This window comes from Grampus griseus (genome assembly GCF_964374135.1).
Source record: "Grampus griseus genome assembly, chromosome: 15".
NCBI classification, from domain to species: Eukaryota; Metazoa; Chordata; class Mammalia; order Artiodactyla; family Delphinidae; genus Grampus; species Grampus griseus.
The window spans coordinates 8,182,891-8,199,960 of NC_139009.1; the positions used below are offsets into that span (position 1 = coordinate 8,182,891).

Below are 17,070 nucleotides of genomic sequence, written 5' to 3' on the forward strand. Positions count from 1 at the left end.
CCACTATGTATATATGTACCACATCTTCTTTATCCATTCATCGCTGATGGACACTTAGGTTGCTTCCATGTCTTGGCTGTTGTGAATAGTGCTGCTGTGAACATTGGGGTGCAGGTATCTTTACGAATTGTGGTTTTCTCCATATATTGGCCCAGCAGTGGGATTGCGGTAGGATTATTCTTATAAACTTTTTTTCCCCCAGAATTTCTTACTCTTCTGTTAATGCATTTGAGACTGAATTTTGGAATCCTGCAGGCCCGATTCTAGAGTAGCATAAAGATGGGATGTAGCTTGTGACAGAGAGACGATTGGTAACATCCTTGGTGATAACTCCAGCTTTCCAGATCAGAACCAAGAAACAGGAGCTCAGCAAATGAATACTTCATGCATGAAACCGTTGTTTCAGAACCCGCTTATTCCTATTTGAGCACCACCTGTGAGCCCGGTAGTTGGGCTGATGGATAGCTGGAGGCCAATCTGTTATAGACTTAGGGCCACAGGTGAACGTAGAACATGACCGGTTTCTCCACAAGCAGACTTTTCAATTTTGATGAGGCCCAAAGTTGAATGGACACCTGTTGTTCTTTTTTCTTTGCTTTTAATAGTGTGGCGGAATGCTGTTTCTGGGTATTACTATTTTGGTGAAAAATGCCATTTTTAAAAGCCAGTACATTTGTAAAGAATATTTGATGTTTCATATTTTTATGTAATTCAGTGTAATTTTTGCTCATTGTTTTTGTGTCTTGTTAACACAAAAGGGAGAAGGATGGGTAACTGAATCGCTTTGCTGTACACTTGAAGCTAACATAACCTTGTAAATTAACTATACTTCAATTAAAAAAAAAAGGGAGAAGGACCATCAGGATTAAGCTCTGCTTTGTTATTTAGAATAGAATTTTTTTTTTTTTCCTGGCTGAAAATAAAGGCACATTGGCAACGTCGATTTTCCTAACTGTGGCCTCTCATCCGCTGTGGGCTCAGAAGCTGGGTGGTTGGGTTCATTACAGTCGCCTTCCCTGCATGGCTTTTAGTTCCAGAACTTAGTGTTAGGTATTTCAGATACCATCCAAAAATAGAGACCAGTGGCCCCTGCGTGAGTGAAATAGTGAATCCTATTTCGTTGAGCATGCTGTACCTGAAACGAGGTAGATTTGCAACCATTTCATAATGATAAGACTACAATTGATTGTGACATTTATTTAATTCTGCTGGATGAAACATTATCTGTGTACGGCCATACAGGGATTTGGTAGCTCACTCGTACATGGCAAGAGTTTTATTAACCCTCTGGGTACGGTTTTGGGCCCCATCTACCTCTCAGGCTTTTGAGACATGAGATGTGAAAGACAACTCCGTAGGCCCTACAGTGTAAGTAAGAAGCAGTGTGGTCATCGAGCCCATGTCTAAGTCCCAATTCTTGAACAAAATCACTTTACATTTATAATTCAGCCAAAGCATGAGCACACAAAACATTTCTCTGAGTCACTTTTTTCCTGTCCATTCCTGTCCTGGAATGTGCCTGGAATATGCCTGGGTAGTTTATTTATTTTATTTTTTTAAATCTTATTATTTATTTATTTATTTATTTATGGCTTGTATTGGGTCTTCGTTGCTACATGAGGGCTTTCTCTAGTTGCGGCAAGCAGGGGCTACTCTTCGTTGCGGTGCATGGGCTTTTCATGGAGGTGGCTTTTCTTATTGCAGAGCACAGGTTCTAGGCGCATGGGCTTCAGTAGTTGTGGCACATGGGCTCAGGAGTTATGGCTCGCGGGCTGTAGAGCACAGGCTCAGTAGTTGTGGCGCGTGGGCTTAGTTGCTCCGCGACGTGTGGGATCTTCCCGGACCAGGGCTCGAACCCATGTCCCCTGCATTGGCAGGTGGATTCTTAACCACTGTGCCACCAGGGAAGTCCCGCCGGGGTAGTTTAAAAGGAGATCATGTTAATCTATGAAGTATTAGCGATAATCAAGGAAAAAATGGAAACTTGCCTTTATTATGAATCTATCACTAATAATTCTTTGACTTTGATTGTTTTTTTTTTTTTTTTTGGTCTCCAGAACTCTTTCTAATGATATACCTCCATTCCAAGGAGATATCCCTAAGGAAAACCTTTCCCCAGTCATGACTTACCTTCAGTCAGCATCTTACCCAAATTCCGACAGAGAGTGGTCACCTAGTGCCAGGTGAGTGGCTGGTGTGTGTACGTGTGTGTTCACCTGTCCTGGTCCAGAGGATTCCAAGTCAGTTACAGGAAACATGTTTAATAAAATGGTGAAATCTAAGTAAAAAATGAAACAAAGTAGGACTGGAAAAAACACAGTTTAGAGTAAGAGGTACAGATCAGGATTAAAACCAGAGAATGTGCAGATCATGCACTTCTATCTAAAGCAAAATGGAACTACGGATACGGCTCTTAGCTTCCCCAGGAGACACTGAAAGGCCAACCACTTGTTAAGTTACATAAAGCTAATTGTCAACAGCAGCAGACAGGTGACAGAGCCTTTCTGGATACTGAGCCCTGAAGTGGGATTCAAGAGCAAAGAGATTGCTTCGGGGGCCCCTGCGGTCCTTCGGGGCTGTGAGAATGAGGCCTTCTTCCCTTGCTGCGTTTACGAATATTGATTTCCCTGAAATGAGCTCTCAAGGGGCCCTAGACTTCCTGTATCAACTTGGAGAACCAGAGCTGCTCGGTGTGCGGGGAAGACTCTAAAGCCTTGAAGGCTGTGAAACCTGTGAGGATATGTGAGCCCTTCTGAGCAGTTTTCAGGACTGGGGAGGGGACAGAACCGAAGCGTGCCTTCTCTGCAGGGATAATATCACCCCTGTCGGGACACAACTTGGTTCTGGGGTGGCAAAAAAATCTTAGATACTATAATAGTGGGTAGCCTCCAGAGGGCCACAGCACATAAGCAGATGCATGGTACATCCATGGCGTTACAGTTTCATGGTGGAGGGAGGGCTATCGGGAAAAAAAAGGTCCCGGAGGTGTGGCGAGAATAGAAAAGAGGTTGGGAAGCACTGATCTAAGTGACAGCGCCATCCTCAGGTTACTCGTGCCTCTAACGTGTTAGGTTTGCTTCTGGTCTAAAGGGGAGGTTTCGGAGCCCCTAAGCCCTGGCACTTGCTGCAGGGCTTCCCACCTGAAGCCAGGCTCACATAGACGCCCCTCCCGGTTCCAGTTTGACCCGCGTAATCTCATTGATGAGATGGCACGGTCAGCGCCGTGTGCTGAAGCTGAGGTTGGAGAAAAATGGATGCATCACATGCCTGGTTTCTAGCCGGGACTGTGACAGTGAATGTTCGTCAGCCGAGGTGGGGCTGGGGGCCTGTGGGGTCCCCTCATGGGGGTCTGTCTGTCCTCAGGCCAGCCCTGTCCAGTGGAAACATAATGCCAGCTACATACGTAATTGAAAATTTTCTAGTAACCATCCTTAAAAAATGAAAAGAAACTGATGAAATTAATTTTGATGATCTATTTCAATGACCTGGTATATCCAAAATATTTTCATTTCAGGTAATCAGTTTTTTAAAACATTATTGAGCTGTTTCAATTCTCATTTTCATAAGCCTTGGAGTCGTGTGTCTCATGTGTACAGAACATCTCAGTGTGGACCAGTCACATTTCAAATGCTCAGTAGCCACATGCAGCACGTGGCTATCATATTGGACAGTGCAGGTGTAAGACCTTTCTAGAACCTTGTACATTCTTTCCCTAGGCCTGTGGAGTTAAACCCTGAGGGAAAAAACACAGTACTTTTAGGAAGAAAATGATGTGGAATATTTAGAAACCACTAATAGGTAGAAAAATCTGTTCAAACACTCTAATTTTAAGCATTTTAAACAAGTGTTTTAAACACAATCCTGAATATGTTTCTCTGTCTTTCGTGTTTGGCTCTGTGAATCTAGAAGAATGACCACGTCAGATTAAGTGATCTGGCCACTGTTAAATGCAATTACAAGTTAGGATAAATAGATACATTTCCATACTTGGGTTTATGCGTTTTCTTTTAAGAGACAGTTACCAGCCCAAATTATCCAGCCTTTTGGAGTAAGTCATTTGATTAGGCACTAAATTCTGACCCAAGAAAAGCAAGCGTTTATGGGCCTATGGTTGAAATAGAAAGTGAAATGGGTGTCTTGGCAGTGTTCTGCTTCTGTGGTTCAGAAGATTCATGTTGATTTCTTAGTGATTTCAACATGTGATCCTCTGCTATTGTTGGATGTCCAAGTACCTTCACTTTCTTAAAGATGTTAGCGTGGAGAGTAGTCAAATAATTGATAAGAAATTTTGTTTAATTGAATTGACCTGTGATTTCTCTCTCCTCTAATGTGGATCACGTGGCGTCCAGTAGCCTGACAGATTGCAGGGGGAGCCCCCCTCGTCTGGCAGTTGCGGCTGAGGGCGGTCTTTCTAGTTCTTGCCCTCCACAGTCTTCCCACTTCCACGCTTCGGAAAGGTAGATGGGTTATCTTCCCACCGTGGATGTCTTTGATAATAAAAACTTTGATCTAACTCTTAGAACTGTGTGTTGCCATTAACCAAATTACTTATGTGGAAAATACATATAGATTCTATGAAGTGAAAATGTAGATTTAACTCTTACCAATCTATTTTACCAACTAACCAAATCACTTATGAAGAAAATACGTATAGATTATTACTTTTCCTTTCATTTTAAGCCTTTGTCGATGGTTAGATTTTTTTTTTTTAAGTACTAAATTTAACTCTCTGGAAATTAGGGTCACGCATATAATTCTTTCTAATTTTGGGAAGTGCTTTGAAAAATACAACAGTGCATTGAAAATTGGGAATATGATCTCTGTTTTGTGTCTGGGGTTGTTCAACAAATAAGTTTACGAGACTTTTTTAAGATGTTGCTTAAGCATAAGGAGAGTTATTATTATAACTCACTAAATAGCTTATGGACCTTCCGGGACGTCCCTGGCAGTCCAGTGGTTAAGGCTTCACCTTCCAAGGCAGGGGGTGTGGGTTCAGTCCCTGGTCGGGGAGCTAAGATCCCACGCACTTCACGGCCAGAAAACCAAAACATAAAACAGAAGCAATATTGTGACAAATTCAGTAAAGACTTTAAAATGGTCTACATCAAAAAAAAAAAATTCCTTAAAAAAATAGCTTATAGACTTTCTGCGTAATATAATCAGATGTTTCCACAGCATTTGTAGCATAGAATTTTGGAGAATAGCATAGGATGGACTTGAAGGTTTGGGATCCTAGTTTAGAGTCTTCATCTGAGGCAGAGGGCTTAGATTCTTGCCTCCATTCCCTCAACGTTGCCCACGCTTTGACCTGCCTGCTTTGTAGACTTACAGGGTTTTCTTTAGAAACCTGAACAGAGAAGCTGTGATTAACTTCTACCTGGGAAACTGTTTTTCTTTTTGATTCAAGAACCCAATCTCAGGACGTACTTCACTCACAGCTTACTGTGCAGAAGAAAGGCCACTTTCAAATGAGGTCAGCTAAGTTGTGAGCAGTTATAACGGATGTCCCTGATTGGGATTTCAGGAAAAATGCTGAAAACTATTATGGCTAATAAATGCATTCGTTATGAAAATCAATCAGTGACCTTGAAGCTTACTTTTGAACAACCCTTATCTTAAAAGTCTAATATTTGGTAATCGTATTAGAAATTTTGGAACCATCTTTCTCATCGATCACAGTCAGCATTGGGAGTCTTTTTCCTAATTCATCTTCTGTCTATCTGAATTCTCTCAACAAGGGCGCCGACTGTGCTCACGTATTTGGGTGCAGCATCCTTCCGAGAGGCTGGTGCGGCCTGGGGGCCAGCGTTTACTGTAGTGGCACAGTGAACGTGAGAGGTGGCACGTCTGGCTTATGGCTCACACAGGGCCGGGTCCTTTGTGAATATGAATTTGCCCACCTGCATGCCTCTATGGAAACCGTATGGCTTGTAACTTTTATCACAGGATCAGAATGTTAGGGATTCTGGAGTTGAGCGGGGTGACAGAGAGCCGTGTTCAGTGTGTGCATTCTTCTAGAGTGGGGTTTGGTAAACTACAGCCCGTGGCCCCAGTCCGGCCCACCCTCTGTTTCTGTAAAGTTTTATGGGGCACAGCCAGTTTGTCCATATGTCGTCTGTGGCTGCCTTTGCACCGCGCGGGCAGAATTGAGTAGTTGCTGCAAAGATCACATAACCCACAAAGCTTGGAATTCTTGCTACCTGGCGTCTTAGAGAAAACGTTTGCCAACACCTGTCTCCAGAGCAGGCCCAGTCTAAAGGGCTTGACTTCATTTTGTGCAGTGGGTAAGACGATGTATTGTTCCAGAGAATTTATAACAAAATATAAATAAATTGTGTTCTTTTCAAACAAATAATTTGAGGTTTGGGTGCAGCGCCGATGAGGGTGGGAAGCCAGTTACGATAGATTTTCCCCCGTGATGCCTCTGGAGAAAGAATGACCCAGGTCACAGTTGTCGGCACAAAGGCCCCTCTCTGGAGGCCACAGCGCTCCATTTGCGCATGTCACTGATGCTGAACGTGTAATTCTGGACGCTTCGGTGCCAGAAAAGCACTGACCCTTTGGAGAAAAGCAGACTTAGGAAACTAGAGGAAGCAAGACAGATCGGAGGTGATGAACGCTTCACCTCTCAGATGTCTGGAGGGCCCAGCGTTCCTTCTCGGGGGACTCCTTCCTTATGGGCACGAGTGCGTGTGTGTGTATGTGTGTGTGTGTGCACGCACGCATGCACGCTCATGCGTGTAGAGGTGTCCCATCGTTTACACGCCCACGGTATGCTATCTCAGGGTCCTCCTCTACGCAGACTGGCCAAGCGGAGCCCGAGGGCTGCCACGTGCCGTTGACATGGGTGGAGGGCACCGGGCGCCCAGGGAGGAGGAACCAGCCAGCGTCCCCCTCAGTGTGAAACGATGGCGAGAAGCAGCATTTAGTCTGTTTGTCCGAATGGCTGGACTAAAGAGAGCCAGGAGCAGTTTAGCCATTCAGGGTCCCTGTTTGTCTGAAACATGGCTGTGTGTCCTCCACGGGCTCTCCTTGTCCTGGCAGGAAAGTTCTGTTCCCTTGGAGCTGACATCTAACTCGAGCAGATAAATGAAACCAAGCACGTGGATGAGAGGTGACTTAGGGGAGACTGTGTGAGGTCTGTGAGAGAAGGTGCAAAAGGAAAATTACAGGGGCTTTCTTTCTCACATCATTTAAAACTGTCATCTTAGAGGAAATGGTGCAGGAGACGGAAGACCAGAGATAATCAAATGGGTCTTCCTTCTCCTCCGGTTGTTGCTTAGAAGGCTGTGAGAACTCTGTAGATAAGGTGATGGTTTCTGTGCTTGGACAGAGGTATGACGGCTCAGGGCTCAGGAATGAAAATGTAGAAAACGCAGAGAGGCAAACCCAAGTTACAGCCACTTAAAAGCTGGTCTGAGAATTAAGCATCATGATGTGTTGTTGCAGGAAGAGCTTAGCAAATAGGAATCTTTGAAGTATTCTTGGAAGATATAATATTTTGCAAAATCTCAGCTTGGAGGTCCCTGCCACGTTAGTGAGTTATTTGTGGTAAAGTTGGCCCATGATCAGTTTCCCGTTCCATCTCTCTTTTTTCCAACTTGCCCTTTTAAATGCTCCTTCTTTTCATCCTTACTTACTTGGAATTTGGCGGCAGGTTGGGACAGGGCTATGCAAATTGGGAGCACCTTCCCCCTTGGCGCGTGTTCTGTCGACCCCTGGTGGCCACAGAGGGGATAGTCATGAAGCCGTGGACATAAGGCAGTGGCGGGTTGGGTGCATTTTTCTGGGCTCTCCTGAACCCTAGAATTCTGGGCCAAAAACAAGTTTTAAATGTTTCCCTTCCCACTTTAATCATGCATTTGTGTTTTCTTAAGTCCTTCAGTTTCCCGACCTTCAACACCTAAAAGTGATTCGGAATTGGTCAGCAAGTCTGTGGACAGGACAATGCAAAAGGATAATCTAGAAATGCTCTGGCTTTGGGGAGAATTGCCCCAAGCCGCAAAGGTAAGTTCCCCCCTGCCCGCCGCCTGCTCAATTCTGCTACGCACCGAAGGTAGTTTGGAAAAACATGTAATGGGCACAGTTCTTTCTTTCAAGAAATTTTATTTCATATTCCAATGTGTTACAAGAACCTTGAATTATATTATTATATCGCAAGCTGGGGCTTTTTTTAAAAAAAAATAATAATATTGTAAGATCCTTGGAAGATGCTATGGCCTCTTGTATCCCCAGTAAATCTTTGTGATATGAATAAATGAATGAGTGAGTGAGTGAAGATGGAAAGCATTTCTATTATGACTCAAGAAGGGCAGCTCTTTGGAGACTAGGTCTGTTGCGGCTGGAGTTGGGGGTTAATTCGCTTTCTATGTTATTTAACTTTCACGGAAAATGATGACTTCTCTGCCCACAAGTGGTAGTGCTGACCCAGCCAACCATCTTTACAAATTCACGTCGTTTGTTACTGGAGAAACGGCACGAAAGTGCAAACCCATCACTTCTTCTGGCGAAACAGTTCCGGCCACAGATCCGCTGTTGCATTGTTTCCATTTGTGTTCGAAGCTGTGGGATCAGATACAGAAATGCATACCCTCTCCCCACTTTCTGGCCCACAAATGGCATTTCGGTTTCTGTTTGGATAAATCTTTTCCATAACTGGAAACTCCTTGGAGAGATAGAGACAGAAATGCTAATTTCCCACTCATGTGAACCAGCCACCAAGTCTGCCCTTGTTCATTCACGTTTTGGGGGGGTAGACTTCGTTGAAATATAACACACGGGCAGAGAAATACCCAGATCCTAAGTGCTGAGATCAGTAAATTTTCACACTGTGAACGTGTCCACGTGACTTGCACCCAGGCCAGGAAATGGGGCTAAATCAGAACTTGGAAACCCTCCAACCCTTTGCAGTTACTGTTCCAACTGACCGTCCGCCCTCCCCCCCCAAACCCCCAGGATAAACCCAATCTTGACTCTAACAGCAGAGATTAGTTTTGCAAGATTCATCATGTTGTTGGGTGTAATCGTAATTCACTTGTTATTCTTATTACTGCAAACGCCCTGTGGTGTGAATACACTTCCCATTTTCCTGCTGGACGTTTGCGTTCTGTTGCTAATCTCACTCACTGCTCTTTGGTAGTTGATGTTTTCTGTGAAAGTTCATTCACTTTGGAAGTACTGTCCTTGGTTTCCAGACCTTTTGGCAGGTACGGAATCACCAGGTGACTTCCGAGGCTTCACCGTGTCCTGCCAAGTGTGGGCATGGCTCTGGAGATCCTTGCCTGCCCGGTTGTTCTTTGGTGACTCAGTTTCTCTCTGACCTTCTCTCTCCCTCCCTGCCCCTTTGATCTAGTCATCTGCACACAAGATGAAAGAGTCCAGCCCGCTGAACAGTAGAAAAGTCTGTGATGAGATGCACTTTCAAGCCATCCACAGTGAATCTTCAGACGCGTTTAGTGACCAGTCACCGACACTGGCTGGGGCGTCTCCCGTGCAGCCGCTGTTGGAGCAGAACAATCCGCAGACGGAGATTCAGTTCGCGAACGAAGAAGACATTGAGGCCTTAGGAGCTGCAGCGCCCCCGTTGCCTACGATTGAAGAGTCCAAAGCCCTCTCCGCCAGTGCTGCCCCCACAGCCAGCAAGACGGATTCGCCTTCTAGGAAAAAGGGTGAGAATGCCGGCGCTTCCCAGCTCCCTCCTGCGAACTTGGGGCTCGGCAAACTACAGCTTCTTTCCCGCAAAGTTCGGGGTGCTTCAGAGTGGAAACAGGACATCTCTCCTGTTCGGTCCGTACCCTTTTGCTGAATATGTGAGTTCTCAGAATTTAGTCATAGAAAATCCGGCCTGAAGGAGGCCTCGGGGATGGTGTGGTGAGCCCCGCCCTGTGCAGGTCAGGGGTGCTGGGGTCCAGCACACGCTGGGACTGCACAAGACGTTGATGACTAAGCTAATCTGTGCCCCCTCTCCCCTTGCCCCTAGTTTCTCTCTAGTGCATTATCCTGTTTTAATTTCTGCGTACTGTGTGTCACTATTTCAAATGATCCTTTGTTTCTTTTTTTGCCTGACTTCCCTACTAGAACATATGTGCTCTACAAGGTCAAGAATCTTTTTGGTCTGTTTACCTGTTTCCGTGGTACTTAGAATAGTGGTTGGCACATAGTGGGGGCTCCTTACATATAGCTGAATGGCCGCCTGGTTGCCTGTCTGGAGGAATGACGTTAAGCCTGTCTGTTAGCCGTGTGGCTTTGTGCAGTGTTCTAGGTTTGTATGAACCAGTGACGTAATTCTCCAGCAGAAGTAAACTGGAAGGCTGCAGTCATGGTGCCCAGGGGCCGATGGTACCCTCATTAGGGTACTGTGCTTCAGAGTCTCGATGGGGAAGTGCTTAATGAAAGCGTTATTGTTTAGTAATAATAATAATAACAAAGCCAATACCATTAATACCAATAATAATAACAATAGTAATGGTGTCAGTATATCGAGTGCTTAGTACTCTTCAGGTCCTTCCCAGCTGGGGAGCTGAGGCTCAGCGAAGTTAGGCGACCGGCCCAGGCCACACGGCTGGCGAGGGTGGGAGCCGCATGCGAACCTGGGCCGTCGGCCTCGGTGGCGACGCTGTGCCACTGGCTTCCAGCTCTTGGGTTTCTTGCAGTTTGGGCACTTCTGAGCGAATCTGCACACTGTGCTCAAGTGCCCTTTCTGGAGACGCTCAGAAGTCCATGAGGTTGTCTCTGGAGAACGGTGCTCTGATCTGACCCCTTTGCTGTTTTAGACAAACGGAGCAGACACCTTGGTGCCGACGGCGTCTACTTGGATGACCTCACAGACATGGATCCTGAAGTCGCTGCCCTGTATTTTCCCAAAAAGTAACAACCTTTTTATTCTTCGTATCATTTTCTGTAATCTGAATATTAATCCAGGAGTCCGCTTTTTCCTTACATTTGATTAGAAAGTGAGTGAGCAAAGGCCGCGGGAGGCTCACGTTTTACTGTGAGAAGAAACCAGTGAAAGCAGTGGACCCTCTGTGGAGATGAGAGTGGGTGGGCGTGTCCCCGGGTGGCATCTGAGCGGGAACGCAGGCACGAGGCCACCTCCCCGATGGCACCAGGGTGGTGTCGCAGTGGTCAGTGGCCCGCAGCGCGAATCAGTGGCCAAGAGCGGGCAGCTGTGTGGCCCTGTCCCTCCCCAGGGGAGAGTCCCCCGTGGCCATTGGGGGCCCATCTTCAGTTCTCCCGTGATTTGCAGGGAGGGCCAGATCCTCGGAGCACGTAGCAGAGGACTGTGGCCTCTCAGGACAGCGTGCTTTCTCTTCCGTTGGTTTCAGTGTGTCTGGGAGAGGGTGCAGGGAGACGTAGAGGCCAAAAATGACCGTCTTCCCTCCTGAGGTCGTTCACTGAGCTTGTCTGTCTTTGTCATGGTGCCTGAATGAAAGTCTGTCCTGGGATGAAATCATTGGCTCCTCTGATTGCCAGAGCCCCTTGATACCCATGTGAGACCTCACAGCCCGTTCCACTCTTCTGCTTCCAGCGGAGACGCTTCTGGGCTCACAAAACACGCCAGCGACAGCGGAGCCCGCTCAGCCAACCAGTCCCCGCAGTCCGTGGGCAGCTCTGGCGCTGACAGTGGCATGGAGAGCACCTCGGACAGCCTGAGGGACCTGCCGTCCATCGCCATCTCCCTGTGCGGCGGCCTCAGCGACAACAGGGAGATCACCAAAGGTACCGTCCCGGAGCCGGGCTTAAGCCAAGAGCTCCCCCTGGTGGCCGCTGTTGGGAACGGCTCGAAGCCTGGGCTCCTAGAATGCGTTCAGGTCACGGGCGATGTTCTCTGGCCCGGTTAGTGGAGCACACGTGACCCACTGTTGCTCAGGACCCGAATGTTGCTGCCTGGCAGTTGGCTGACCTCAGGGTTCTGTGGGTCACACGTGGCTCCAGGCGACAGCAAAGCCACTGGGGTCACGGGTCGTCAAGTGTGCTCGCAGAGCACAGCGTGTGCCCGTCCTGCAAGGGGTGTCCCAGGGCGGCAGCGTCAACACGGGGAAAACGCAGTACGTTGCAAGTGTGCAGAAGTGCCGGAGGAGGGAGGGATGTCTGAGCAAGTGCTGGGACACATCCCGGCTGCATCCGAAGGGGGCACCCACCCTACTTATAACAGTGGTGTCCCAGCATCTTAGGCCAGTTATGTGGTGAGGTGGCCCTGAGACCCCCAGTCGATGCAGTCAGCCATTCCAGCTGATGATTCCTGGCCCTGGTGGCCCTGGGTGTTTCCCACCCCCAACCTGCCTTAGGCAGGTCACCGTGCTTTCATTTGTGACTTGTTCATCCTCACGACTACCGAGGGGGTAGGTGAGGTTCCTATTCCCACGTTACACGTGAGGGAACTGAGTCACACCAGTGACTGTGACTTAAACCCGGGTGGCCGGACCTTGAGCCCTGCTCCCCGATCGTCTGCTTCTGCAGACACGTGTGTTTACCATAGTCCCACGCGCCTGCTGCCGCGTAAGCGCGTGTGCACTGATTAAGGGTCAGCCTGCCCCCCATCCTCCGAACGCCCCACCTCCCTCCATTTATGTGCAGACACTGCCCCCAAAGTAACGGAAGCCCCCTTTGCAAATAGATTTTATAGGATTGTCTGCACAGTTGGAATGTATAAACTCTCAAAATACCTGTGAACATGAGCGACTGAAAAACAGGCCTGGTTTTTGAACCAAATTTTCCTTATGTTTTCCCTATGCTTGCTTTCGCAGATGCGTTTTTGGAACAAGCCGTGTCATATCAGCAGTTTGTGGACAACCCTGCCCTCATTGACGACCCCAATCTTGTGGTGAAGATCGGGAATAAGTAAGTTGCTCCCGAAAGTCATTTCAGCTGTCGTGTGCTAATGCTTCAGCTTCAGTTTCTCCACTCTAGAGACCTGGACGATAGCTCTTGGAAATATGTGAAATTAAGTCTCTGTTAAAAGTCTACTGCTGTCTCTTCACTCTTGGCAAAATGCTGTGTCACTCTTGGCAAAATGCTGCGTCACCATATAGCGAGAGCGTTGACGTAACTGGATCCCCGGGCGTCTACACTCACCTGCATGAGATTTCATGATGGGAGGTGTGATGTCACAACCTTGGCCCGTGGGGCTCGGCCCGTATGATGCGCGGGTGTCGCACGATAGACTGTGCACACACCCCGTGAAAGCTTCGTTGTCTAGGGTCAAGGGGCGTGCACGTGTTTTTACAGACTGTTGGCAAACTTTTCTCTCCAAGAGGAAGCCATGGATGTTTATGTGTTAACTGAGGGCCCTAGTTTTCTTTTCCTTGAAAGGTGGCAAGAAACGCCCCAGCGCGTTGGTGGTTGATGCGCTGCGGGGCGAGGGCTGCTCTCAGCTGGCCTCTTGGTCGCCCGCCACACCGTGTGTCGTGCCAGACGGCCGTGGCCGCTGTGGGTTTGATGGAGGAGGGGCTCCTGCAAGGGTGGGGCATGTAGGGGGGGCTGGGCCGGGGTGCTGGCCACAGTCATGGGCTCTTTAAGGACCCAGCTGGGGTTCCAGAGCCTTCCACGACCGCTTCTCAGGACATGAGGTTTTCAGTCTGAGCCTTGGTCTTCTGACATCTTTTTTGTTGTTTCGTGTCAGGTACTATAACTGGACGACGGCGGCACCTCTGCTCCTGGCGATGCAGGCCTTCCAGAAACCTTTGCCAAAGGTGAGCTTTACCATGAGACAGAAAGGGACATGGAAAATGATGGCGAGATGAATGTGGGGGGTTGGAACTTAGCTTTTAATTTAGAAACCACGAGGTGAATTACACTGTGCTGTTTGGAAGTCCAAGGGTGTAAACGTCAGGGTCTCTCTTGCACCTTGACTGTCCTTCCCCCATCCTCGCAATCAAGGCAGTGCCGGTCTGAGCCCTGCCCCCTCCAGTCCCCTGTCCCCGCACCCGCCGTGCCAGGGACACAGGTGGAGGCAGAGCAGACGGGCCGACGTCTGAGCCCAAGGGAGATGAGGGGAGAAAGGGTGGGAGCAGGCAGCAGGGTTGGGCGCAGGGAGGCGCTGTACCAGGTGCCAGGTGCCACCGTTAGCATCAGGCGTCCCTCAGCCAGGAAGCGGGTCTGGGGCCGATGGGCCGAGTAGGAGCAGGTGCGGGCTCTGGGCAGCTCGTAGCTGCACCTGAGCGCAGGTGAGCGGCTGCAGGGAAGAGGCAGGGCGAGGGGCAGACGCACCGCCGCGGCCCCGCTGTGCCCGCATCCTCCCCCTGCCGGCTCCCTGGGCCTCGCCTGGGATTGACCGTTTTCCGGCGTTGAGTCTTTCTACCAGATGCTACGTTCTTTTTGCTGCAGAGGCCACGTCTCACGCTTGCCTCCTTCATGTGCTTAGCGAGCGCTTTGTGCTGCCGTGGATGTTGTGGTCTGTCGGAACTCTCATCTCTGAGGTTCCTGAAGGTCTAATCCGACTTCGTTGAGCCCCTGCTCGCTCCTTTGTGGTTGTGTGTGTGCGTGCTTTGGGATTGTGACCTCGTCCTTGGTGGTGCTTTATCTGTGAGTATCCTTTGTTGGACGGGGCCGAGGGCATGTTCTCCAGAGCGGGTTTTGTTTTGTCCTCGGCAGCTTCTCCATAGCATCTGTGGCCCAGGACAGACTTGTATGTTACGTGTCTCAGCTCTGAACAGCTCAAAAAGAAGAAAGAACAATGCACTAGGTGTTTAGTGATAAAGTTCATGGAAAAAGAAATGCCTCCTGCACTTAAAGAAATTAGTCTTTGTGGTAGGCGTTCTCAATCTTCCTACAGGTTGTCAGTAATTTTTTGCGTTCTGTTTTCAGTGTTTATCTAATACAGAATTTATCTTTATATGTAGAATTTTTCACCGTTTTCTTTTGTGGCTGCTGGGTTTTGTATCACACTTGGATATTTTGAGAGTCATGAGTGAGGTGTCAGGACCCAAATCAGTTGGTTTTTTTTTTCTCTTCAGCTGGTTATTGAATCAGGACGCTTTGGTTGCAAGAAACAGAGTGACTACAAGTGCCTAAAATAATAGGGGTTTATTATCTGCCACAGTACGAATGTTAGAGGTTGGTAGTTTCAGGCTTGATGAGTCTGGGTGAGCTTCTTTGATTTCCTTGGCTTCCCCTTTACGATCCCAAGATGACTGTTTTACCCATCATCTCGCATCCAAAATAGGAAGGATAGAGGCAGGCTTCTCACATTTCATTGGCCACAACTTGGTCACATGACCACCTCCAAGCCAGTTGTTGGCAACACGGTGGAAGGGCCAGTCGAAGTGGTGCTGACCCATCGAAGTTCCTCCCCTGGAGGTGAGCCTGCCTTCCCAGAACATCCTGTACAGTGTAGTCTGGTTCTCGAGCAAAGTGTTGGCTATGTTGGCAAGAAAGAAAGGGGATGATTCACCCAGGGAAGAACCGAGAGGGTCTGTCAAAGCTACCTAATTATCCCGATACCTTTCATTAGATAACTCTTTCTCCCCCTGATAGGCAGTTACAACTCTATCATATGACTACTTCCTCCGTGAATTTAGATTTATCTCTGGACTTTGTCTTCTGTTGCATCAACATGTTTACTCATGTCCCAACACTGCGTTCTTTTAAATACTATGGTTTTTAAATGTATTTTAATAAAATAAATTTTATTAAGGCTCATGCCTACTTATTATTCTGTCTGAGTTTTCTTGGCGAGTTTTGTTTGTTTGTTTTATAATTGAACTTTAGAATCAGTTTGTCTAGGTTTGGAAAGAATCCTGTTAGTTTTGTTTAATTGGAGTTTTGTTATATTTATGGATGGAATAGGGCAATTGACATCTTCATGACTTGTCCTGTTCGTGAATTGGGTATGCGTGGTTTGCTTTTTGGTGTATTTTGTGGTTTTCTTTTGTGTCAGGTAGGGATTTTTAAATGATAGAAAGAAGCACACGTCAGGCTAAATATGTGAATTATTTCTCTTTCCACTTACCTGCAACTCGTTCGGTTGAAAGACTTAAATCTTTCTTTCATCACTAGCTGAGGTATCAGCTACCTGATAGTTCTGTAAACCAAGGAAAGGAAATTAGATAACATTTACCTTGGTCCTGGAATTAGCCTCAAGATGGCTATTTTGTTCTTTGGAAATATGTGGAAAATTATAATTATTTTTTTAAAATTTATTTTATTAAAGTACAGTTGGTTTACAAAGAAAATTATTAATTAACATTTAATCTCCTCCTATTCCATTGGCATTTATTTAGGGCAAGAGTATGAATTTTCTTTCTAATGCTTGAGCTTTTAAATCAGATGCATCTATTAATACTCAGTGTGCCACAATTTGGAAACTTACATTTGCTAAAAAGATCCTGTGCGTTTTACCTTTTATGGAAGACTGTTTACCCTGTACCTCATGTTAATCATTTCATTTTTTATTTTACAATCATCTTATTGAGAATAACAATATCTTAATCAGTAAACCACTTTAATTTGAAAACTTCTGGTCTGACTAATCACTAATGATTTTCAATGCTTTCTTTTTCTGTTGTTGTTGTGTTGTATTTTATTTGTTGTTTGTTGATTCCTTTAACATCTTCTTAAGTCTTCATGCTTAAGTTATCTTAATGTAATTTTGGACTCCATTAGGTTTTGCTTCTCAAAAATTTTTAATTCACAAATAGTATGTTGTGTTTTCTCTGATTTTTTTTTTTTTTTTTAAATCTTACTTTAATTTGCATGTGTGTGTCTTTTGGTTTGAATGTGCTAAGTTGATCTTTTTTTGGTTCCATTATTTATGTTACCATCCATTTAAAACAGGCCACGGTGGAATCTATCATGAGGGATAAGATGCCCAGAAAGGGAGGAAGATGGTGGTTTTCATGGAGGGGAAGAAACAGCACAATCAAAGAGGTGAGTCTGAAAAACAAGAGTGTTCCTACTTAGCTCAGCAGATTTGGGGTTTGGGTAGTAGGGTTTGTCTCCATGCGCGTGTCAGTGAAAGAAGCCATCACACTGAGTGTGCAAGAGCCAGGCCTGCCACAGGGTACGCAAAGGCAGCACAGAATGAGGGGAGGTGGAGAAGGGCCCGGAGCGGTGAGCAGAGTTGCCGTCACC

General features: G+C 46.9%; 1 protein-coding gene across 5 annotated transcripts in view; it reads left to right on the forward strand.

Annotated features, from left to right (window-relative positions):
* The window catches only part of LPIN1 (lipin 1), a 121,560-nt gene that overhangs the window by 75,118 nt on the left and 29,372 nt on the right, over positions 1-17,070 (forward strand). For 4 of the 5 annotated variants that reach the window (XM_082672908.1, XM_082672910.1, XM_082672912.1 and 1 more), the window contains 9 exons: positions 2,058-2,183; positions 4,350-4,457; positions 7,878-8,007; positions 9,353-9,668; positions 10,773-10,866; positions 11,528-11,718; positions 12,747-12,840; positions 13,622-13,691; positions 16,774-16,866. In XM_082672908.1, coding sequence (XP_082529034.1) covers positions 2,058-2,183; positions 4,350-4,457; positions 7,878-8,007; positions 9,353-9,668; positions 10,773-10,866; positions 11,528-11,718; positions 12,747-12,840; positions 13,622-13,691; positions 16,774-16,866 — 1,222 coding nt within the window. The remainder of the gene's footprint in view (positions 1-2,057; positions 2,184-4,349; positions 4,458-7,877; positions 8,008-9,352; positions 9,669-10,772; positions 10,867-11,527; positions 11,719-12,746; positions 12,841-13,621; positions 13,692-16,773; positions 16,867-17,070) is intronic. The other variant, XM_082672909.1, reaches the window with a different exon arrangement.